Raw genomic sequence first — 25,459 nt, forward strand, 5'->3', positions numbered from 1 at the left:
ACTGTCGGAGGGTCAGTGCTGAGGGAGTGGGCACTGTCGGAGGGTCAGTGCTGAGGGAGCGCCGCACTGTCGGAGGGTCAGTGCTGAGGGAGTGGGCACTGTCAGAGGGTCAGTGCTGAGATGGTGCCACACTGGTGGAGGGTCAATGCTGAGGGAGTGCCACACGGTCAGAGGGTTAGTGCTGAGGGAGTGGGCACTGTCGGAGGGTCAGTGCTGAGGGAGTGGGCACTGTCAGAGGGTCAGTGCTGAGGGAGTGCCACACTGTTGGAGGGTCAGTGCCGAGGGAGTGGGCACTGTCGGAGGGTCAGTGCTGTGGGAGTGGGCAATGTCGGAGGGTCAGTGCTGAGGGAGCGCTGCACTGTCAGAGGGTCAGTGCTGACAGAGTGCCGCACTGTGGGACAGTCAGTGCTGAGGGAGTGCCACACTGTCGGAGGGTCAGTGCTGAGGGAGTGCCGCACTGTCGGAGGGTCAGTGCTGAGGGGGCACCGCACTGTCGGAGGGTCAGTGCTGAGGGAGTGGGCACTGTCGGAGGGTCAGTGCTGAGGGAGTGGGCACTGTCGGAGGATCAGTGCTATGGGAGTGCCGCACTGTCGGAGGGTCAGTAATGAGGGACTGCAGCACTGTCGGAGGGTCAGTGCTGAGGGAGTGCCACACTGTCGGAGGGTCAGTGCTGAGGGAGTGCCGCACTGTCGGAGGGTCAGTAATGAGGGATTGCAGCACTGTCGGAGGGTCAGTGCTGAGGGAGTGCCGCACTGTCGGAGGGTTAGTGCTGAGGGAGTGGCCACTGTCAGAGGGTCAGTGCTGAGGGAGCGCCGCACTGTCGGAGGGTCAGTGCTAAGAGAGCGCCGCACGGTGGGACGGTCAGTGCTGAGGGAGTGCCACACTGTCGGAGGGTCAGAGCTGAGGGAGTGCAGCACTGTCGGAGAGACAGTGCTGATGGAGTGGGCGCTGTCGGAGGGTCAGTGCTGAGGAGCACCGCACTCTTGGATGGTCAGTGCTGAGGGAGCACCACACTATCAGTGGGTCAGTGCTGAGGGAGTGCCGCATTGTCAGAGGATCAATGCTGAGGGAGCGGGCACTGTCGGAGGGTCAGTACGCAGGGAGTGCAGCACTGTTGGAGGGTCAGTGCTGAGGGAGTGCAGCACTGTTGGAGGGTCAGTGCTGAGGGATTGCTGCACTGTCGAAGGTTCAGTGCTGAGGGAGTGCAGCACTGTTGGAGGGTCAGTGCTGAGGGTGTGGGCACTGATGGAGGGTCAGTGCTGAGGGAGTGCTGCACTGTCCGAGGGTCAGTGCTGAGGGAATGCCGCACTGTCAGACGATCATTGCTGAGGGAGTGGGCACTGTCAGAGGGTCAGTGCTGAGGGATTGCCACACTGTCGGAGGGTCGGTGCTGAGGGAGTGCCACACTGTCGGAGGGTCAGTGCTGAGGGAGTGCCACACTGTCGGAGGGTCAGTGCTGACAGAGTGCCGCACTGTCGGTGGGTCAGTGCTGACGGAGTGCCACACTGTCGGAGGGTCAGTGCTGAGGGAGCGCCACATTGTCGGAGGGTCAGTGCTGACGGAGCGCCGCACTGTCAGAGGGTCAGTGCCTGGGGGAGTGCCGCACTGTCAGAGAGTCAGCGCTGTGGGAGTGCTGCACAGTCGGAGGGTCAGTGCTGAGAGAGGGGGCACTGTCGGAGGGTCAGTGCTGAGGGAGTGCCGCACTGTCGGAGGTTCAGCGTTGAGGGAGTGTCGCACTGTCAGAGGGTCAGTGCTGAGGGTCTGCCGCACTGTCGGAGGGTCAGTGCTGATTGAGTGCCACACTGTCAGAGGGTCAGTGCTGAGGGACTGCCACACTGTCAGAGGATCAGTGCTGAGGGAGTGCTGCACTGTTGGAGCGTCAGTGCTGAGGGAGTGCCACACTGTCGGAGGGTCAGTGCTGAGGGAGCGCCGCACTGTCGGAGGGTCAGTGCTGACGGAGTGCCACACTGTCGGAGGGTCAGTGCTGAGGGTGTGCCGCACTGTCAGACGGTCAGTGCTGACGGAGTGCCACACTGTCGGAGGGTCAGTGCTGAGGGTGTGCCGCACTGTCGGAGGGTCAGTGCTGACGGAGTGCCACGCTGTCGGAGGGTCAGTGCTGAGGGAGTGCCGCACTGTCGGAGGGTCAGTGCTGAGGGAGTGCCACACTGTTGGAGGGTCAGTGCTGAGGGAGTGCCGCACTGTCGGAGGGTCAGTGCTGAGGGAGTGCCACACTGTTGGAGGGTCAGTGCTGAGGGAGTGCCGCACTGTCAGTGCTGACCCTCTGACAGTGCTCCGTTCCCTCCGGCATTGTGAATATACCTTTGTACTTATCCACTGACATGTCAGCTGTTCCTCTGAACCAATGTCAGCGTAAGCCATTAAACAATTGGCCTCTAACTGATGAACAGGTCAGCCCTCCATTCGTACTGAAACATCAACGTAGTGTCACTGTCCCAGCAATGATTCTGCAACTGTTCTGAGCCGTTTTACTGCCAAATGGTCCATACTGAGATGGCATCACGTTCAAAGAGGGTCAACACATACAGCAATCTGCCTTGTTGGTGGTTATGAGCTCAAGATGAAATTTGAACCAGTGCTCATTCAACATCATGTATCAGACCCAATATCTTTGTTCCAATAAAACACAGAAGATTAGTCCCTCACCCAGTATCACTGAAATGAGACTATTCAGTCGTTCACAGACTGATCTCTAAGCTTTCCAGGCACTGACTGACAGACAGATTGCCAGCATTTTCAAGGATATTGCATTAACAGAGCACTTTGTTCACTGTGCTGTGTGTGAACATCCTGCAGTTGTGAAAAGCACTATCCCAATGCAAGCCTTTCAATTGTCTCTTGGCAATGGTATGTCACTGATGAGCCTTACAACTTGTGCATTTTCCATCTCTATGTAGTGAATTTTTTATATCCACTTGTTGAACGTGGGCTTCGCTGGCTGGCCCAGCATTTATAGCCTGTCTGTAGTTGGCCTGTAGAAGCTGGTGGAGCTGTGGGCTTGGCATAAATGCTCCAAAGTGACCAATTACTGTGCAGCCCAATCTATTCCTTGACCTGTCTGTCTTCCCTGGACTGACCTATCCCCTCCCTACCTCCCCACCTATACTCTCCTCTCCACCTATCTTCTTTTCTCTCCATCTTCGGTCCGCCTCCCCCTCTCTCCCTATTTATTCCAGTTCCCTCTCCCCATCCCCCTCTCTGATGAAGGGTTTAGGCCTGAAACGTCAGCTTTTGTGCTCCTGAGATGCTGCTTGGCCTGCTGTGTTCATCCAGCTTCACACTTTGTTATCTTGGATTCTCCAGCATCTGCAGTTCCCATTATCACTGATACAATTATTCCTCCTGTGATTCTTTTTGAGAATGAACACACTGCCTCAGTTTTCAATGCAAGATTGCAATTTTTTTGCACCAGCGTTTAAACAAATGATCAATGATGTCACATGCGAGCCATTTCAATGGTGCTGGCGTTTATTGTTTTAAGAGCAGGAGACATTCAGCTACCCAGTGCCCAGTGCAATTTGTGTTGCTATAATGTGGCTGTGCACGGCTTAGAGTGTAATTGCTTTTGTTTTCAAAGGTCTGTTTGAGGCTAATTGCTTAATGGCTTACCCTGATGTCAGTGATGAGCCAGGCTGGCTTTCACTTTCCTTCCTTCACACTACTGTTTTTTTCATGTATTGAGGTGCAATCTCACCTCTCGGCTCCACGTACAAAATATCCATCGTACTTTTTGAGAACGGGAGTTCTCTCCAGCAACGGCACTCCAGTCACATGACCGAAAAAGGCACAATTTATCTTATCATCACATTGCCCATTTGTAGGACCTCGCTGTGAAAAATATTCACTGTCATTTTCTACGTTACAACAGTGCATTTCAAAACAGTGCTTCCTTGACTGTATCATGTTTTAAAATGTCCTGGCCTTGTTAAAGGTGCTTATGGGAATGTGTGGGCTTGAATAGAAATGGTGTGCAGGGCATCAGGGAAAGGAAACGGCAACATGGTGGCTCAGTGGTTAGGACTGTTACCTCATAGTGCTAGGGACACAGTTTCAATTCCAGCCTTGTCTGTGCAGAGTTTGCACACTGTCCCGTGTCTGTGTGGCTTTCTTCCAGGTACTCCAGCTTCCTCCCACAGTCTAAAGATGTGCAGGTTCAGTAGATTAGCCATGAGAAGTGCAGGGTTGCTGGAACAGAGCAGGGGTGTGAGCCTGGGTGGGATATTCTTGCAAGAGTCAGTGCAGACTTGTTTGGCCAAAAGGGCTATCCCACACGGTAGGGATTCTATAAGATGAGTACCAGGTAATTGAATCCTTACAGTGTGGAAACAGGCCATTTGACCCAATAAGTCCACAACTGCTCTTCCAAATAGTCTCCATTCAAACCCATTCCCCCTCTCCTTTACCTGTAACCCTGCATTTCCCATGGCTAACCCACCCATCCCTGAACACTACAGGCAATTTCCCATGGCCAATCCACCTTTGGAGTGTGGGAGGAAACCAGAGCACCCGGAGGAAACCCACACAGACACGGGGAGAATGTGCAAACTCCACACAGACTGAGGCTAGAATCGAACCCGGTCCTTGATGCTGTGAGGCTGCAGTGCTAACCACTGAGCCACCATGAATTGGAGTAGGCCAAGTGGCCTCCTTCTGTGGTTGCCATTTTCAACATTGTTCTATACTTGTGTAACTCAACTAAGCTGTGATTTTCTTGTTTTTGTTTTACAGTTAATCTTTTCTATCTACCTCTCATTCTCGGGAGCTCCATCAGGATTGGTCTAGAAGGGAGCTACTCTAACCTCTGTGAGTGACTCTGGTGATGTGACTACTTTTATTGGCCGTGTAGGGACAGTGCTTGTGGAAGGGGTTTGCTACTGAACTGAAAAATGTTCAGCATCTGTAGAGTTGAGAACATTCAACAACCCTGACCTTCTCATCCGTAATGCTCCCATCTGTCTAGTTTCTCCATACACTCAGTTCATACTCAGATCCTGTTAGAAATAGTCCTACAATGTTCTTGCCCCAGGAAGTCATTCCCAAGTTAGATTTAGCTGGTAGCATTCACTTTGACTTCACTTGCTACCACTCAGTAAGTCAAGGTGTATTTTCGGATTCAGACAGTCCAACAGATTTATCTGAAAAGACAAGTTTTCAGAGAACTGCTCCTTTGTTGCCTGTGTGCTTCTCTCTACTTCACTTGACGAAGAAGTTCCAAAAGCTTATGATTTCAAACAAATCTGTTGGACTATAATTTAGAGTTTTGAGGCTTCTGACTTTGTCCACCTTTATCCGACACTGACATTTCCACATCATATTTTCAGATGCGAGCTCTATTGGCCGACAGCCAGGTATATAGGGGAGGATGCTCAAGGAGATGGAGTTGAGGCTGCAAGAGAGAATCAGAATGTGAGAGAAGCTGCAAGGGATTGTACAATGAGGGTATCACATAGAGAGAACAGTTTTCAATGTGTCAACAAAGGAATGCTCAACCAGGAAAACCTGAAATGATGGAGATAATGAAATCCTGGAAAGGCATGTGGAACTCTAGCTCAAAGCTGCATATATTCAGGAGCTGGCAGGAAATATAGTGGATGTTATTCTAATGAATGCTGTTAATTGTTAAATTTAAAACTGAGATCTTGAGATTGAGTCTTGAGATGCAATAACAATGCTAGTAACTACCTGGTTAAAATCTTCTAGTACCACATCAGTTGTGACCTCACCAGCCTGTGGAAGGTAGATTTTGGGTGATGACAGTTTGTATGCAGAAATGTTGTATTTTAAAAAAAAGTTTCCTTATTAACGCCTGTGTGTTAATCTTTTGTGTCAATCTAAATTTTGTGGAATCCAACAAATTAATGTTTTCTTTGCGGCTTTAAGTTTACTCACTTCTGCTAAAAGTTGTGGATGTTGTTCAATTCTGTTTCTGTGAAATGTCCCAAATGTCAACTCAAATAGTGGAAGTAGTGTCACCACATGACTGCATCACCTGATCAACAAGTTAGTGAGAACCCAAAAGGAACCTCCAAAATCCAGAAAGTGCTACCAAAAATCAGAACCTTGTGAAAATCTGGAAAACAGCATCTAAAAAAAAATTATGTTTAGCCCTGTTCTCAATTCTGAAGAATGGTGTGTGTGCGTGTGTGTGCGTGTGCGTGCGTGTGCGTGTGTGTGCGTGTGCGTGCGTGTGTGTGTGTGTGTGTGTGCGCGCGTGTGTGCGCGTGTGTGTGTGTGTGTGTGGTTTAAACACGCAGATGTGTGCACACACACGCACACACAGACAGACAGACATACACACAGACAGACACACAGACACACACTCACACACACACACTCACACAGACACACACACATACACACACACACCATCACACACACATACACACTATCTAACACACACGCGCACGCACGCACGCGCACACACACACACAGAGACCCAAAGGCCCAGTGCAGTACTGACTGAGTGCTGTGCTGTCAGTGATACTGTCTTTCATTAAACGGAAGCCCTGCCTGCTCTCTCCTTTGAAAAATCTCTACTTTGAGGAGAAGCAGAGCAGTTATCCTGGCATTCTAGACTATACCTATCCCTGGACAACAAAATGTGAGGCTGGATGAACACAGCAGGCCAAGCAGCATCTCAGGAGCACAAAAGCTGACGTTTCGGGCCTCGACCCTTCATCAGAGAGGCCCTCTCTGATGAAGGGTCTAGGCCCGAAACGTCAGCCTTTGTGCTCCTGAGATGCTGCTTGGTCTGCTGTGTTCATCCAGCCTCACATTTTGTTGTCTTGGATTCTCCAGCATCTGCAGTTCCCATTATCTCTCCTATACCTATCCCTGGACCAACTTTACTAAAACCACACTGTATATGATTCACATTGCTACTTCTGGGAACTTACCTACATTACAACAGGGCCAAAAGTGTGCATCAATTTATTTTTGTATTCTTTCTTGTGGGGGGCTGCGTGTGTGTGTGTGTGTGTGTGTGTGTGTGTGTGTGTGTGTGTGTGTGTGTGTGTGTGTGAGAGATTGGAGAAAATCCAAAGATGAGCAGGTCGGGTGGATTGGCAGTGCTAAATTGCCCCGTAGTGTCCAGGGATGTGCAGGCTGGGTATATTAGCCAAGGTAGATGCAGGCTGATGGGGGATCGAGTCGGGGTGTGGATCTGAAAGGGCTGTTGCTCAGAGGGTTGGATAGCCAAATGGCCTCTTTCTGCAGTGTACCAATTGTATGATTTTAAAACCAGAATTTGGTACACCTTTACGGAGCACCACACGGGGCCATTTCAGCTGACCACTTCGTCATGAGTCTGGAGTCACTTGAACGATGGCAGAGTTCCCTAAAGGACATTCGTGAAAAAGGGTTTTTTTAATGACAATCAATGGTCATTTCATAGAATCATAGAAGAATCGTAGATTCCCTATAGTGTGGAAGCATGCCATTCGGCCCATTGAGTCACACCAACCCTTCAAACAGCACCCACCCACCCCATTCCCCTACCCTATCCCTGTAACCCTGGATTTCCCAAGGCTGACCCACTTAGTCTGCACATACTTGGACTCTGTGGGCAATTTAGCATGGCCAATCCACCTAACCTGGGCATGGTTACCATTATTGAGGCTGACTTTCAACTGATGGTTAATTGAATTCAATTTCTTGCAGCTTTCGCAGTGGGATTTCTTTGCCCTTAAGCTCTAGGCTGGGCTGCTGGAGTTCTGAGGCCAGTGACATTCAGACTGTGCTATGATCTCCCTGGAGAGCCGCTCTGAGTCATCCTGAGGTCACGAACAACCTTATATAAATGCACACTCTTTCTTTATAAGTCAATAAACCTGGGACGAACATTCACATCCCCTGCAAGAAAACAGTCAAATCTCTACTGGATGGGCCCATAAAACAACTGATTGATTTTCTAATTGATTTTTGCTTTCTGGTAACTGCTGATCAATTTCATTTCCAGGTTTTGGCAAGTGGTTTTACAACAACTGGCCATATAGCAGTTTGCTGGTAAAATAGAGGACAAGCTGTTCCCACTCCTGATCACAGTCTCCTGATAACTCCTGGAAAGAGCATACAGCTGTTCATCACAATCTCGACTGTGAGGTTCCCCACGGTCAAATAGCCTGCCAATGTTCAGTTCCTTAGCTTGTATGTGAAAAAAATAGATGTAGAGTATGCTACATGCAGAACTATCCACACCTCAGAAGTCACTACTTGGAAGAGACAGGTAGAAATTGGTAGCTAAAAATCAGTGGAACAGAATGAGGCCATTCAGCACTTTAAGTCTGTTCTGCTGATCTGTTTGATGATGGACATCTTCAATCCTCTTTCACATGTCTTGATTCCATATCTCGTAAAGTTCCCATTAATCTTAGTCTTGAACTTTTCAATTGACCCCCAACTTCAACACCATTTGAGGGGAGACAGTTCCTTTGTGTGGAAGAGGCCAGCACTAACTTAACACAATGTTTTGTTTTATTCTGGACTTGTCTACCACCGGCAAACAATGAAAACCATTTTCGTCCCTGTCTGACAAACAAATCCTATCAATTATCATGTGGATAGATCTTACAGAGAGCTAGAATAGGCACAGTGGACTGAATGGTCACCCTCAGCACTGTCAAATGCTACAATTCTAGCAGTGAGGTGGATAAAAAGGAACAGAACAGTGGAGCACAGGAATAGGCCCTTCAGACCATTGTGTCTGCACTGACCAGGAGGTCATTCTAAACTAATCCCATTTGCCTGATGCAGTTCCTCAGATAGAAATTACCTCCAATTATTTATCACTCTGATTAAACCAGAGAACCAGAGCAGCAAATCAGGTTCTGCTCTTCAAGCCATGCCTTCTAAAGTTGTGGCAAACTGCAAAATTGCATTGTTTGCCATTCGATAAAAATTCCACCAGGACCTTTAATGAATCACTAGGATGAAGCAGAAATTTAAAAGCAAATTTGTCTCCCTGAAATACCTTTCAGGGCCTCAAGATCCCCCCACATGTTGAAAAATAGTATATAATAGAATTTTACGGTACAGAAAGAGGCCATTCAACCCATCATGTCTGTACTGGCTCCTGAAAGAGCTACCTAACTAATCTCAATCTCCAGCCCTATCTCCATAACCCTCTAACTTCTTCATTTTCAAAAAAAAATCCAGCTCGCTTTTGAAACTTCTAATGGAATCTGTCTCCATCATTATTCCAATACCTAACAATGCTCTGAGTAAAGATGGGGGTGGCTCAGTGGTTAGCCCGACTGTATCGTAGCACTAAGGAACAGGGTTCAATTCCACCTTTGGGTGTCTTTCTGTGTGGGTTTCCTCCCACAGTCCAAAGATGTGTAGGTTTGGTGGATTGGCCTTGCTAAATTGCCCATAGTGTCCAGGCTTAGGGGGATTAGCCATAGTTAATGCTGGTTTATGGGGAGGGGAGGGTCTGTGCTGACTCAGTGGGCTGAATGGCTTCTATCTCCATTGCAAGGATCTTATGAATCTTCTCACCTCACTCCTAGCTGTGTTGCTGATAGTCTTGAAACTGTGACCCCCTAGATATTGACATACCAACTATTGGGAACAGAATATTCTTCTCTCCCTTGTCAAAATTGTTCATAATTCCCAAAATGTCAATGAGGTCACCTTTTAATCTTCTCTGCTTCAAGGAGAGTAAGCCCAATTTCTCTAATATTGCTCTCACTTCTGAACCACCTGACCTCTCATCCTATGACTCCCAACCACCGCCACCAATGTGCCCCTCACCTTACTCTTATCCTGGGTCCTCCATAATTCTGGGACACTTGGAGGTACTCTTCCATGAGCAGTTGTGGACCGCCTGAAATCCAGCACAGTGAGCATAAACAGTAAACACACTCACATCATCAAATACAGAGCAATCGAACACGATAGAAAGAACTTTCAAAGTATTAACAACTCTGAAAACAGTCTACCTAGTTCGATCGATCTGCAGTCCTCCTTATTTTCTATAGAAGCCTCCTCCCACACCACTTCTCTAAGCCTATCAAGATGTCCTACTATTCCTTTGTCCCACTTATACTAAGTTCCCATGGAATGCATCCGTACTATCCCGCTGTAGCCCAGAGGCTTCTCAGTGGGCTAAGAGCAGAATGGAAATGCACCAGTAACTGAGGCTTTAGAGAAGATCGATGGTAACAGCTCTGCAGCTGAAAACAAGCATCTTGAAGGGTATAGCCGACTGTGCCCCAAGGTGCAGGATATCTTAGGATGGCTGGTGAGAAATGTTGAAGTTACATTCAGTTGTCTCAGTCCGCATTGGCGCAAATGACATGGGCAACAGCAGAGAGGAGCTCCAACTGAAAGACTATCAGAAGTCAGGCCCCAGAATTAAAAAGTAAACTGGCACGGGGAAAGCAGGTCAGGAAACTTGACCCATAGCTAAAGAGCTAATTTAGGAAAGAGAGAGTTCATTTTCATGGGGTACTGCAGCAGGCAAGAGCTTTACCAATGGGATGGGCTCCACCTGAACCAGATGGGATCCATGTCCAACTGAAAAGGATGAAGAGGGAGGGGACAAAGGCTTAAAACTAGCAAAATGAGAGAAGTGGTCTACAAGAAATGTAAGCAATCAAAGTATAAACATGACAGGGCAGGACAACTTAGGAAAGGTTAAAGTAAGGGAGGGTATTGATAGCACAGGGACACAGTTGTAGAAGAGACATTTAAAAGATGCATAAAGTGAGAAGAAAGCCAATTAAATAGGAGTCAAAATTAAAATTGGGGAACTGGAGGTGTTTATTTCACGAACTAAAACAAAACCCAAAAAGCTGCGGAGGCTGCAAATCAAAAATTGCTAGAAAATCTGAAATTGGAGATGACTGTGCGTCAGAACTCAGCAAACAAGCATGTCTAACAAAATCAGAGATTGCTGGAAAATCTCAGCAAGTCTGGTCGCATCTGTGGAGAGAAAGCAGAATTAATGTTTCAGGTCCAGTGACCCTCCTTCAGAACTTCATTGGTGCCAGACCTCCTGAGTTTTTCCAGCAATCTCTGATTTTGTTGGAGATGTTTATTTGCTGAGTTCTGATGCACAGTTATCTCGAATTTCAAACACTGGGTGGAAATTTACAGGAGCCAGCATTGGGTACATCGTTTGGCCCAACACCAAAGGAAAATTGGTGGCCAAGCAGCCAACCAGCCCAGAGAAGCCTGCCCTGAGCAGCCAGAACATGCTTTGGCCAGTTAGACTAATGCAGAGTTAGACATTTGACCCTCAGGAACAGGAAAGCCCACCCTCCGAGGAGGACAAGCAGCTCCAGCTGTCCCAGCAGTGCCAGACCTCCAGAGTGGCGGATACTGGTACTGCAACCATTCCCAATACAAATTCCAGACCCAAACACGCAAAAGAAATTGGGTAGAGGCAACAAGTGTGAAGCTGGATGAATACAGCAGGCCAAGCAGCATCTCAGGAGCACAAAAGCTGATGTTTCGGACCGAGACCCTTCATCAGAAAAGGGGGAGGGGGAGAGGGTTCTGAAATAAATAGAGAGAGGGGGGGAGGCGGATAGAAGGCGAATAGAGGAGAAGATAGGTGGAAAGGAGACAGACAAGTTAAAGGGACGGGGATGGAGCCTGCAGAGCTGAGTGTAGGTGGGGAGGTAGAGAGGGGAATAGGTCAGTCCAGGGAGGACGGACAGGTCAGGGAGGCAGAATGAGGTTACTAGGTAGGAATAGGAGGTGCGGCTTGAGGTGGGAGGAGAGGATAGGTGAGAGGAAGAACAGGTTAGGGAGGCGGGCACGAGCTGGCCTAGTTTTGGGATGCAGTTGGGGAAGGGGAGATTTTGAAACTGGTGAAGTCCACATTGATACCATTGGGCTGCAGGGTTCCCAGGCGGAATATGAGTTACTGTTCCTGCAACCTTCAGGCGACATCATTGTGGCACTGCAGGAGGCCCATGATGGACATGTCATCTAAAGAATGGGAGGGGGAGTTGAAATGGTTCGCGACTGGGAGGTGCAGTTGTTCATTGCAAACCAAGTGTAGGTGTTCTGCAAAGAGGTCCCCAAGCCTCCGCTTGGTTTCCCCAATGTAGAGGAGGCCACAACGGGTACAGTGGATACAGTTTACCACATTGGCAGATGTGCAGGTGAACATCTGCTTGATGAGGAATGTCTTCTTGGGGCCTGGGTTGGGGGTCAGGGAGGAGGTGTGGGGACAGGTGGAGCACTTCCTGTGGTTGCAGGGAAAAGTGCCAGGTGTGGTGGGGCTGGAAGGGAGTGTGGAGTGGACAAGGGAGTCATGGAGAGAGTGGTCCCTCTGGAAAGCAGACAAGGGTGGGGAGGGAAAATGTCTTGGCGGTGGTGTCGGATTGCAGATGACAGAAGTGTCGGAGGATGATGCGTTGTATCCGGAGGTTGGCGGGGTGGTACGTGAGGACTAGGGTATCCTCTTTTTTGTTATTGCGGGGATGGGGTTTGAGGGATGAGGTGTGGGAAATGCGGAAGACACAGTCAAGGTCGTTCTTGGCCACTGTCGGGGGGATGTTGCAGTCCTTGAAGAACGAGGACATCTGGGATGTACGGGAGTGGAATGCCTGATCCTGGGAGCATATGCGGCGGAAGTAAAGGAATTGGGAATAGGGGATGGAATTTTTGCAGGAAGGTGGGTAGGAGGAAGTGCATTCTAGGTAGCTGTGGGAGTCAGTGGGCTTGAAATGGATATCGGATTCTAGGTGGTTGCCTGCAATGGATACAGAGTGGTCCAGTAGATGCAGTCTGGCAACCTTAGGAATAGTGGGGTAGGAATTATACAGGTAGGGTTTTAAAGTCCATGCAATTAAAGAAGTTTGCTATTTTCTTGAGGGATGTCCATAGTGTGCAATGAGCATCTTCAAGGATAGTTCTGACCTTAACCCTAGCCCTTTCGTCCTTACACTTTTAAAAACTTGCGAAAGAAAGGGAGGGCTTCCATCTCCTGTCCTTATTATCCCTATCATAGCAAGGGCATGGTAATATTGGGCTGAGTCCAAGCTTTTAAACAAACTCAATTGGGCATTCAATATTTGTTCATATATAATGAATGGTTACTGATATTTGACTCCCACCCAATCTTCTAGCATTAGGCAGGTGGGTGTTGGTTAGCTCAGTTGGTTGAATGGCTGGTTCCTGACGCAGATTGATACCGATGGGTTCAAGTTCCACACTGCTCCTTCTCAACCTCTCCCCTTGCCTGGGGCATGGTGACCCTCAGGTTAATCCACCCAGCAGATCCCTCTCTCGAATGAGAGAGCAACCTGCAGTGGGTTCGGAGAGGGTGAATTAAGTGCCTGATATATTTTACATGCTTTCCCCCACAGGAAAAACACCCAACAGGGATAGCTAACATCGAGCTTATAAATTCAGCTCTGCTCCCTGCTGAGTTCCTCCAGCACTTTATTTGTGGAGTGGAACCAGATGTAACGGGGTTTACTGAGGCACTGTGGCATGAAAGTCGGGGCTGGGAATAAAACATTGTAGCATAACCGATATCAAAGAGACAGAAGGAAAAAGGGAAGTGGAGAAACAGTCCTTCTTCAGAAATGCGATAATAATTGTGGGTTGAAAAAGGATGCAGTTATCAGCAAGACAAAAATAGAATCCATATGGTCAGAGATAAAAGGTAATGAAAGATAAATCACATGAGTAGATACAGTCTTGCTGATCACCAAACAATGGAAGGAAGGATGATGAATGCAGCAAAATTCACACACACACACCTAGAGTAAGCAGCCAGGGTGTAGCGAATAATACTCGGTGGCACAGCTGAGGGGTTTGTCATTGCTTAATGCCTTCGTCTGCGAGTTGACCAATGATGTGGTAAATGTTGACTGCTCCCACTGTTCCTGGACTCATTGACAGCCTGGAGTCTGCGAATCTACAGGCTGCCCAAGATACACAATACCCGATGGTATCCCTGTCCAGCTCTGCCCAGTGCACACTGACCACATGGTTGCGTGAATTGCTGCAACCAGCTTTGGGCAAGTTTTCCATGTACGAAGTGAAGGATTCCTTCAGCATTGCAAAGATCAATGGATCTTGCATATCAACATCAAGGCAATGTTTTGTGCTCCCCACCTTTAGCATTGCTGGTCTAGGTTCACTTGCTTAATTCCATGAAATGAAATGAGAAGATATTTGAGCAATTTAGGCCTATAACTGTTTGAGTTTAGAAGAACAAGAAGACATCTAATGAATGTATATAAGATCCTAAAGGGGCTTTGTAAAGTTGACGTAAAGAGGATGTTTCCTCATGTGAGGCAATCTAGATTGACAGGTCAGAGTTCTTGGATAAAGGGGAGCAAATTTAAAACAGAGAAGAGCAGGAATTACTTCTCTCAAAGGGTCACACATGAGTGGAATTTCCTTTTCCAGAGTGTGGTGGATGTTGGGACACTGAATAAAGTTAAGGAAGAGAGTGACACATTTTTAAGTCGGAACAGATTGAAAGATAATAGAGACTGAGCAGGGAAGTGGAATTGAGGCCGTGATGAGATGAGTCATGATCGTATTGAATGATGGAGCAGGCTCGAGGGGCTGAATGGCCTACTCCTGTTCCTAGTTTGTATGTATTTACCAATGTACCATTTGAGGACACCATAGATTGTTACACTGTAGCACTGCATCATGTTGCTGTAGATTTGCCACCACTGAACTGATGAACTCAGCAACTCAGTCGTGTTCAGTTTTGATGACCCCATAGATACCCAAATAGATTGCGTAGCCAGCTGATCCCCACTACTGCCATCTCTCACAATGTGCCTGTGCTGGGTTCATGAGAAACCCATCTTGATGGACGACACTTAACCTCCTACCCCTTACACATTTCCCACATGTAGCTGGTATGTTTGCCGTGTTTGAATTCCCAGGTTGCTCGTGAGAATTTCCTCACTTGTTTTAGTGGGCACCAACCCGCATTCAGATTCACCTGTCAAATGGAGCAGGCGAATGAACTCAGCCTCCTCAGTGTCCTACTTGAGAATCAGCCAGAAGTTTCTCTGTCATTATTTACTGCAAGCCTTCATTCACGGGTCAGTTCACACTTTGATTCTTTTCAGCATGATTGTAAATTGGGCGGATAGAATTGGTCACCCCACAAGTTTAATACTGAAATAAAGAGCATCAAAGTCATCCTGTGACTTTGCCCTGATCAGACCATTTCTCAGCACAAAATTCCTAGTAGTCCCCAGTCTACCTGAAATTACCTTGGAAGGGTAAAGTACCTCAAATGTTGACCAAATGGTGATGGTAGTTGATACGTGCTGCTACTGAGCACTAACAACATGGAATGGTGTTCATTGCTGACAGGGTGCTGCTGTCAAACCAAAAGATGGTCTGCCTGGCAGACAACTGAGTAATATGCTATATGAATTTCAGTGCCAGTGTGATGCCAGGCAAGTAGGCTATAGGTCCCAAAGACTGCTTATATTAAACCACTTGTCCCTTTGAGTATTTGCAACAAGCAAGGTCCTAGCTGTACCCAACCATCACACACTTGCAAAACTCGCAACAGTCCCCAACATTAGATGCAATAGAACAATTGAACAACATTCACTAAGTAATCCCAAATGCAAAGCATTGTGCTGACAGCCAGTTTGGGATTGTCATTCAGCTCACAGTGCGGTGCTTTGTGCATTCTGGAATCTGCATGTATTAATGCACAGAGCCCCATCCTTACAGACTGAAATCTGTCTCAACTTCATGAGACAGGTGACATCCATTCTCTGGATCATCCCTCAGGGTAATGCGTTGATGAATTAGTGTCAAGTTAAAATTTAAACAAAGCTTGGCAACAACCTGGCACATTCTCCCTGGCAATTCTATTGACCATCAGAAGCCATATGATAACCAATCAGCACTCTCTTCTCATATAGTGCAAAATATTCTTTTCCTTTTACATTGCTATTTTTTGTGAATTAAACTGATGAATGCAAGGTACAAAGCTTCATTGAGTTATGTGTTTTCAGCAATTCTCAAGTTCTGCGCTACAGTATGATATTTTAGACATCAGTGACCATATTCCAAACACATAGTGTTGTCTGAAAGTCAGCCTTGATAGTGAGATGAACTTCAGAAAACTTGAGGCTAGTTTCAATCAATAATTCTACACAATGGGAATACACATAGTGCTTTGGGATTTGGCATACAATGGGGATGAATTTTCTCATTTATTACCTACTCTAATTGTGCTTGAGCTATGTAGCTGTTTCAGGTACTACGAACAAACATTTATTATCTGGCACCTATGGGACCAGGAGTGCGTCAGTCGATCAAATATTCCAGTTGATCAGGAGATCCTCATGATCAAAGAAAAAACTCACACTAATTAATAGAAATGTAATGCAGGGCATATACACATCACTTTTATAACTTATTTACAACATAAATCAATCAAATAATAATGCAACTTTGCCTTAAATAAAACTTACTGGCAGACAGCCTTCTCATTTACACCGTCAACTGACTTAATGGAGATCCAGATAACTCAGTAAACTTCTCATATTTGAGGGATGTAATTTTTTGCTGGTTTATGAAGAGTGACAGTTAAAAGAAAGTTTACTGTAGTTAAGATTCTGCCATATTAATGCAAGATGGACTCTTATATAGGTCAAGAGGGCAGATTGCCGAATAAACATTAACTTAAAAACCCTATTTGTCTCAATAATTAATAATAGCTTCATGGTTACCATTGCTAAGATAATTTTTTTTCAATTCTGCATTGATTTATGTAATTTAAATTTCCTGTAGCTGCCAGGGTAGGATTTGAACCCATATCCCCAGCACGTTAGCCTTGCTCAATAAGCCAACAATGGTACTATTTCTGAAGAAGGGTTTAGGCCTGAAACGTCAACCTGCCTGCTCCTCTGATGCTGCTTGGCCTGCTGTGTTCATCCAGATCTATACCTTGTTAGCTCTGATAGCATTAAGCTCCCGGGTCCCTCAGTGGCAATGTATTTGCTTGTGGAATTCTGTACAAAGGGAATGAGTAGGAATAGCTGCATCTATTGGAGTTCTGTACATTGCAACCAAACAGGAATGTCTGCACTTCTATCAGGATGTATTGATCAGGAACTGAATTTGACTACTTTTCCTGTGCATTAATTTCCGCCTCCTTTAATTTAATCAGCGGAACAAAGCATCCTGCCATGTAAGAAGGAAGAGCTACAATGTGGGAATGGCTTGTGTCTCCTGAACTGGTTACACTGTCAGTACCGGAAGGACTGTGGCCGAGAGTACACCTCTGTCAAGTTATTATGTTCGAGTAAGTTCCATCTCTGAAACTACATTTTGCGTTGTGTACCAGCCGCCACCCACAGCAAAATTAGCATCAAATCCAGCCCTTTCCTCATTGACACAAAAAAAGCTCTTAGTTAGTCTCTTCCAGTAATCTCCCAGTGCTATCTGAAAGGTGCTGAGGTTTTCCTGAGATGTGGGGCCCCATTGAGATCCACTTGCACTCAGCCTCCTGGTCAATTAGCCATTCCTTATGAGTGAGTCTCCCAGCTGCTGGCCAATAGCTCCATTGACTTGCTGTTACCTCTGGAGTGTGAAGCTGGACAGATCATCAGGAGTGAAGCCCAAAGCTAAATCTGTCACCTTCTCAGAAACGTCTGCACCAGTGTATTTCTTTAGGTGATTGGGGGTGGGGGGGGGGGGGGGCGCGGGCGTGGTGGGAGGAGAGGGGATCCCTGATTTTTCGACAGCCCTGGCTCTCCACAAATTAAGCCGTGGAGTCAAAAACTCAGTGTTGCTGAGCACAGAGTTGGCCAGCAAGACCTTGCGAGGTTGACAGCATGATGCTTGGCAGCCTATGTGAGTGGGGAATGACTTCTGAGACAGGCAGCATGGGCGCCACAAATGAAGCTGATCCTGTCCTCAGAAAGTAACCATTTGGCCCAACTGGTCCATGCTTTCAATGATTGTCACATGACTTCACATCACCAAAATCCACACATCCTTCCAACTCTGTCTCCATCAAGCGCTCATTTCGATGTCCTTTAGATGTATTTAGCCTACTCTCAACTCCAAGAACTAGCGAATCCAAGGGTCTCACTTCTCAATTAGCAAAGTGTCTTCTGAATTTCTTCGTGGAATGTTCGTGAATATCTTCTATTCCCATTCCCCTGTTGTGAGCTCACCATCAGTGAAAACATCTTTTCTATGTCTACCCTACTGAAAGTAATTTTGATAATCTCTATCAGTCCACCCCTTAGTTTTTCGTAAACAGCTCCAGCTCGTTCAGTGATTCACGGTAATTATTATCTCTCAGTTCTAGTATCATTCTAATGGACCTTTTATGTGCCTTCTCCTTTATAAATGGATTCATTATAATTATAAATTTATTATAATGTAGTTTCATAAATGGATACCAAGACTAGTCACAATACTCTTTAAATACGGTCTAACTAAAGTTCTGTATCAGTTTATGTCAGTTCTGTCCCTTTAAAACTGAGCCTCCCTGCTTTGTTGATGTTTTTCTGTCCTTTACTGACCTATTTCGTGTTTATTGCTGATGTGGTTGGACCATGTCAATGATCGATGTTTACACCCTGAAATTATTTCCGATGATCATTTGCGGGATGTGCACCTTAGGGCAATGTGGATGTTGCAGAGACACAGAGTAAAATAGAAACTGTCTGTGTCTCTGGAGGAGAAACGGACTTAACGTTTCAGATTAATGACTTTTTTATCAGATGGCCTTTAGCTCCTGCCCATCCCGCTAACCAGGTCTACTTGCTCTCACTTTGCTACCTTCAGAAATCTCATTTCATCTTTATCTTCACCTCCCTGGCCTCTTAATCTTCTCTCTGGATCTTGTTACAATGGGTGAAGGGTTAGGGTTAGGGTTAGGGTTAGGGTTAGGGTTAGGGTTAGAGTTAACGCTAACCCTAACACTGTCAGCCATCCCAGTTTCACTAGAGGGCAATGGAAGGAATAAGAACATGAGGGGGTTTAGGCCCGAAATGTCAGTTTTCCTGCTCCTCTGATGTTGCTTGGCCTGCTGTGGTCATCCAGCTCTAGACCTTGTTATCTCAGATTCTCCAGCATCTGCTGTTCCTATTATCTCAAGAACAAGAGGGTATAGATTTACAATGATCTACAAAAGCAGCAAGGGTGGACTGAGGAAGACACCTTTCCCCTCACCAAGTTGTTAGGTTTGGAGTTCACTGCCTGGACGTCTGGTATGAGCAGGTTCAGTTGAGACATTCACAGAATTATAGCGTTGTTATGTTTCAGAAGGAGGCCATTTGGCCCATCGTATCAATACTGTTTCTGTTACCTGCACGTTATCTCTATCCAAATAATCATCCAGTGCCCTCTTGATTGGCACAACTGAACCTGCCTCGACCATACTTGCGGGTAGTGCATTACACACCAACTTGATTTATTATTTTATTCCAAGCAATGTGCAAAGGTACAGCGAGAGGACAGGAGATTGTCTCTAGCTAATGGTGCACATTTAACTTACTAGTAGGGCTCATTGGCCAAATGCTGTCTTTCTGCAATGGAAGACTTGGTGGTTCAGTGATTTTACAGCACTCTGGTTCTTGCAGGTCCAAAAGGGAGGCTGCTATGAAACCTGCTGAGAACAAAGGTATTATTGGTTGTTTTTACAGCCCAGGCCCCTGCTTTGTGGAGCCTTTTTCTCCAACCTGTCAGCTCTTGTTCCAGCAGGATCATGAACTTCATCACCAAACGTCAACTTACTGATGGCATCTTCTCTCGAGATCTTCCATCCGTGATTTCCAACTCCATACTCTCCAACTCTCCATGCAATTCCTTTTTACATCCTTCCTTAGATTCACTGATTCGAGGCAGAACTGATTATGACGACAGTTAGCACGCTTGCCTTCATTGCTAGGACCTTCGAGTATGGGAGTTGGGATATCATGTTGAGGTTGTACAATATGTTGGTGAGTGCTTCTTCTGCACTGTTATGTGCAGTTTCGGTTGCTCTGCTATATGAAGGATATTATTAAATTGGAAAGGGTTCAGAAAGGATATTGCTGGAAATGTAGGGTTTGAGTTATGAGAAGAGGCTGGAGAAGCTGGGACCTTTTTCATTAGAATGTAGAACGTTGTGGGGTGACCTTAGTGAGGTTTATAAAATCATGAAGGGTATAGGGACAGGTGAATGAGTGGGGTCTTTTCCCTGCAAGGCTTCAAAACTAGGGAGCATATTTTTAAGGAGAGTAGAGAAAGATTTAAAACGGATACAAAGGACAACTTTTTCCACAGGGAGTGGCTCGTGTGTGGATTGAACTTACAGGGAAATTGGTGGATGCAGGTACAGTTACGATATTTGAAAGATATTTGGATAAGTTCATGAACAAGAAATGTTTGGAGGGATATGGGCCAAGTGCAGGCAGGAAGAACTAGTTTAGTTTGGGAAGAGATAGTAGGAACTGCCAATGCTGGAGCCAGAGATAACACAGTGTGGAGCTGGAGGAACACAGCAGGGTAGGCAGCATTAGAGGAGCAGGAAAGCTGATGTTTCCAGTCTGGACCGTTCTACAGAAACGGGGAGGGGGAAGGGAGCTCAGAAAGAAATAGAGAGAGGAGGGGTGAGGCTGGGGAAAGTAGATGGGATGATTATAGGTGAGTGCAGGTAGGCAGTGGTGGGGATTGGTCAGTGAGGTGGGAGGAGCAGATAGGTGGGAGAGATGATGGACAGGTTTTTTCAGGTCAAGGAGGCGGAGTTGAGCAGGAGTGTTGGTCATGGGATGAGGCCGGGGCTGGGGGGATTTTGAAACTAGTAAAGTCTGCATTGAGACCAGTGGGCTGTGGGCTCCCAAGGCAGAATATGAGGTGCTGCTCATCACGTTTGCGGGTGGTGTCATTGTGACACTGGAGAAGGCCCAGAATGGACAGGTCACCCAGGGAGTGGGAGGGGGAGTTGAAATGGTACGTGAGTGAGAGGTGTTGTCGTTTGTCACGAGCCGAGCGGAGGTGCTCTGCAAAGCAGCCTCCAAGCCTCCGCTTGGTCTCACCGTTGTAGAGGAGGCCACATCGGGAGCAGCGGATGCCGTAGACCACATTGGCAGATGTTTAGGTGAACCTCTGTCTGATCTGAAAGGTTTTTTTGGTTCTTTGGATGGGGATGAAGGGGGAAGGTGTAGGGGTAGGTGTAGCACCTCCTGCAATTGCAGGGAATGGTGTCAGGGAGGTGGAGCTAGTGGGGAGTGTGGAGCGGATGAGGAAGTCACGGAGAGAGCGGTCCCTACGGGAGGCAGATATGGTTAGGGTGGGGATGTATCTTTGGTTGTGGGGTCAGATTGTAGGTGGCAGAAGTGCCGGAGAATGAAACATTGAATCTGGAGGTTAGTGGGGTGATACGTGAGGACAAGGGGGATTCTGTTTTTGTTTTTGTTGTGGGAATGGGGTGTGATGGGATGTGAGGAGTTTGGGAATATGGTTGGCATGGACTGGTTGGATCAAAGGGTCTAGTTTTTTTTTGCTGTATGTGTCTGTGACTACCATAGATAGATCTTCCTCTCAACCCCTCTCACCAATTCCCTAACCCTCACATTCACAGGCTTCTTGACCCACTTCCCAAACATCAACACCAAAAGCCTTTCCACCTTCCTCCTAAAACTAGGAAAGTAGGCAATTACCCAGAAAGCCAGGCTAATGTTCTGCGGAAATGGGCTGAAACCCAGCCAGGAGAGACAGTGAAGTTTCAGTTCAGTAAAAATATGGACTTGTTGTGGGGGGAATGAGGGGTGGAACACGGAGGAGGGTAAGATCATTAACTGCCATTTCAGACAATTCCAGCAGATCGCCACCACCAAACACATCTTCCCCTCACTCTCCCCCACCTGCATTTCCCAGGGATTGTACTCCGGGAAACCCTAGCCCTTTCCTCGACTACAAACACCACCCCACTCCACCCCACCCCTACCACTGGCACCTTCCTGTGTAATGACAGATGGTGCAGTGCCACTCCTTCACGCCCTCCCTGCTCACCATCCAAGGGCCTAAACAGTGTTTCCAGGTGAAGCAGCATTTCCAATGTACCCCCTCCAATCTTGTGCATTGTATTCGCGCACCCAATGTGGCCTATTGCACATTGGAGAAACCAAACACAAACCAGGTGACCACTTTGCGGAACCCCTCCAATCCATGCACAAGCATGGCCCTGACCTTCCCGTAGCTGCTCATTGTAACACAGTTACCTGCTCACATGCCCATTTGTCAGTCGTTGGCATGCTGCAGTGTTCCAACAAATCACAGCACACACTGGAGGGACAACAGAGATAGTAGGAACTGCAGATGCTGGAGAATCCGAGATAACAAGGTGTGGAGCTGGATGAACACAGCAGGCCAAGCAGCATCTCAGGAGCACAAAAGGGACAACATCTCATCTTCAGACTTGGAACTTTCCAGCCTTCACGACTAAATATTGAGTGTAGCACCTCCAAATTATGAACCTATTTCTTCCCTTTCTTTTAGCTTCACTTGGTACATTCTCTGTCACCATGTCCTCGCTGTCCTCCCCACACCCCAGGGAGAGTGTCTGTTTCTCCAGTCTGGCAGTTAGACGCACCATTATTCTGCCATTCGCACGTTCTGATCACTTCCTCTGAACTACCAACATTTTTTCTCCCCCAGCACTCTACACCCACCACCATCACACCGCCCACCCTCCCCCCAATTTTGGGCATAAATGATGCCCCCACCCCCGACGCTCCAAGTCAGCTCCAATGAAGCGTTATCTAGACTCAAAACATTAGCTTGCTGTCTCTCCATGGACGCCATTTCACCCTCTGTTATCTCCAGCATTTGTTGTTTTCAGTGCAGATTCCAGCGTCTGCAGTAATTTGCTCCCCAGAACATTACCTGAGGCGAAGAGCTAATAGCTGCAGTGATGATGGCACTCAGCCATCGCCTGTTCCCTATCTTAACATTGGGCAGCCCTTGGTATATCTTACCTCTTCCAAGACATAAAAGCAAAATATGGTGGTATGAAAACCTGAATCACACACAGAGAATGCTGGAAAAGCTCAGCAGGTCTGGCAGCATCTGTTGAGAGAGAGACAAAGTTAACATCTTGGGTCTTAACCTCAATTAGAGTCATACTAGGCTCAAAATATTAACTCTGTGTCTCTATCTCTCCACAGATGCTGCCAGACCTGCTGAGCTGTTCCAGTAACTTTGTTTTTGTTCCAGATTTACAGCATCTGCAGTTCTTTTAGTTTTTAACCACACACTTATATCTGACCACACCAGATATGTTTAATGCAAGCACCATTTCTCCTGCGTTATGAACTAACACAGTAACCGGCCTTCCCCCACCCCCGCTCTGTTCCTGCATTTTGAAGATATTGCTCCCTCTTTCACCTCCTGGCCAATTGCCCCTTTCATTCTCCAGGGTGCCTAGAGCATTGGGACTTGCCACACCCACCCCATCACCTCCCCCCACCCAGGACCTGAAACATCCTTCCAAACGATACATGCATCTCTTTCAGAGATAATGGGAACTGCAGATGCTGGAGAATTCCAAGATAATAAAATGTGAGGCTGGATGAACACAGCAGGCCAAGCAGCATCTCAGGAGCACAAAAGCTGACGTTTCGGGCCTAGACCCTTCATCAGAGAGGGGGATTGGGAGAGGGTTCTGGAATAAATAGGGAGAGAGGGGGAGGCGGACCGAAGATGGAGAGTAAAGAAGATAGGTGGAGAGAGTATAGGTGGGGAGGTAGGGAGGGGATAGGTCAGTCCAGGGAAGACGGACAGGTCAAGGAGGTGGGATGAGGTTAGTAGGTAGCTGGGGGTGCGGCTTGGTGTGGGAGGAAGGGATGGGTGAGAGGAAGAACCGGTTAGGGAGGCAGAGACAGGTTGGACTGGTTTTGGGATGCAGTGGGTGGGGGGGAAGAGCTGGGCTGGCTGCCACAATGATGCCACCCGAAGGTTGCAGGAACAGCAACTCATATTCCGCCTGGGAACCCTGCAGCCATATGGTATCAATGTGGACTTCACCAGTTTCAAAATCTCCCCTTCCCCTACTGCATCCCTAAACCAGCTAGTTCGTCCCCTCCCCCCGCTGCACCACACAACCAGCCCAGCTCTTCCCCCCCACCCACTGCATCCCAAAACCAGTCCAACCTGTCTCTGCCTCCCTAACCGGTTCTTCCTCTCACCCATCCCTTCCTCCCACACCAAGCCGCACCCCCAGCTACCTACTAACCTCATCCCACCTACTTGACCTGTCCGTCTTCCCTGGACTGACCTACCCCCTCCCTACCTCCCCACCTACACCCTCTCCACCTATCTTCTTTACTCTCCATCTTCGGTCCGCCTCCCCCTCTCTCCCTATTTATTCCACAACCCTTTCCCCATCCCCCTCTCTGACGAAGGGTCTAGGCCTGAAACGTCAGCTTTTGTGCTCCTGAGATGCTGCTTGGCCTGCTGTGTTCATCCAGCCTCACATTTTATTATCATGCATCTCTTTCAGGTGAGTTCTGATGAAAAGTTATTGAGCTGTTTCTCTCTGTGTTCAGATACTGCTGGAGCTGCTGACTGTTTCCCCGCACTGGCGATCTTATTTCAGATATTTTGATTTTAGTTAAACATAACAGCCTATTCTACAACAACAGTTTGTCAGCTTCGTTCAGTTCACGTCCCTAAGGCAGAAGGTTCAAAGTTCACACCAGCAATGCAGGAAGCTAAACCAAACTGAGATGACAATGTGTTAATGAAAGAGCCGAACTTTCAGATAAAACACTGAACCAACTCTCTCTATTCCAATTTCGTAAAGCTCCGGTTGTACCCCCCTGCAGTATTGAGCTCTGTGCTGGGCACGGCACCCTCTGGAGAATGTGTTAGACTTGGAGCAGACTCAGCTCAAATCCATAAAAAAGATACTGGAGCTAAAACAGGGCAGGTCGTGTTGACTAGGCTTCGGTATTCCCTTGAGCATTGAACATTAAACAGTTTACTAATTGAGCTGTTTAGGATGATTAATGGAGTTGATTGATCCATAGTTGAGAGGTTTAAGGTGGAGAATTTCATAGATTGGATGGTGCAGCGTGGATTAAGAGAATTCAGACACTCACAAGAATCCTGAATTGAATGAATACAGAAATCCCAGAATGTTACAGGGTTCAGCTTAACTGGAATGTGCCATCACTGGTACAGTTTGTCAGATTGTATCTATCTGCATATCCCCAGATGTGAGCTACTGCAGCCATGTGTGTATGTATATATTAATGAAGCAAATTAATTTTAGATTCTCTAATCCTTTCTTGTGCTAATCAGCACAGCACTGTGCATTTAATTAACCCACTTCCAATGGTATTTGACCTGACAAGGCAACCAATTTCCTAAATGATTAAAAACTTTAGTTAAAACGCTGCTAAAAGTGGGTTAAGCAAATTTCTTATGGGCTTCTCTGCAAATTTGTTAGCATTTAATGCATTTTGCTGCAAGCTTTCTCATT

At 47.1% G+C, this 25,459-nt stretch overlaps 1 protein-coding gene across 3 annotated transcripts in view; it reads left to right on the forward strand.

Moving 5' to 3' along the window:
- bean1 (brain expressed, associated with NEDD4, 1) overlaps positions 1 to 25,459 on the forward strand; it is a 103,240-nt gene that overhangs the window by 1,759 nt on the left and 76,022 nt on the right. The window contains exons 2-3 of one of the 3 annotated variants that reach the window (XM_048546851.2): positions 4,747 to 4,821; positions 17,147 to 17,281. In XM_048546851.2, the coding sequence (XP_048402808.1) occupies positions 4,747 to 4,821; positions 17,147 to 17,281 (210 nt within the window). Of the gene's footprint in view, positions 1 to 4,746; positions 4,822 to 17,146; positions 17,282 to 24,378; positions 24,476 to 25,459 lie in introns of those variants that run through there. The other 2 variants (XM_059651556.1, XM_059651557.1) reach the window with 2 other exon arrangements.

The sequence above is a fragment of the Stegostoma tigrinum genome, chromosome 16 (assembly GCF_030684315.1).
Source record: "Stegostoma tigrinum isolate sSteTig4 chromosome 16, sSteTig4.hap1, whole genome shotgun sequence".
NCBI classification, from domain to species: domain Eukaryota; kingdom Metazoa; phylum Chordata; class Chondrichthyes; order Orectolobiformes; family Stegostomatidae; genus Stegostoma; species Stegostoma tigrinum.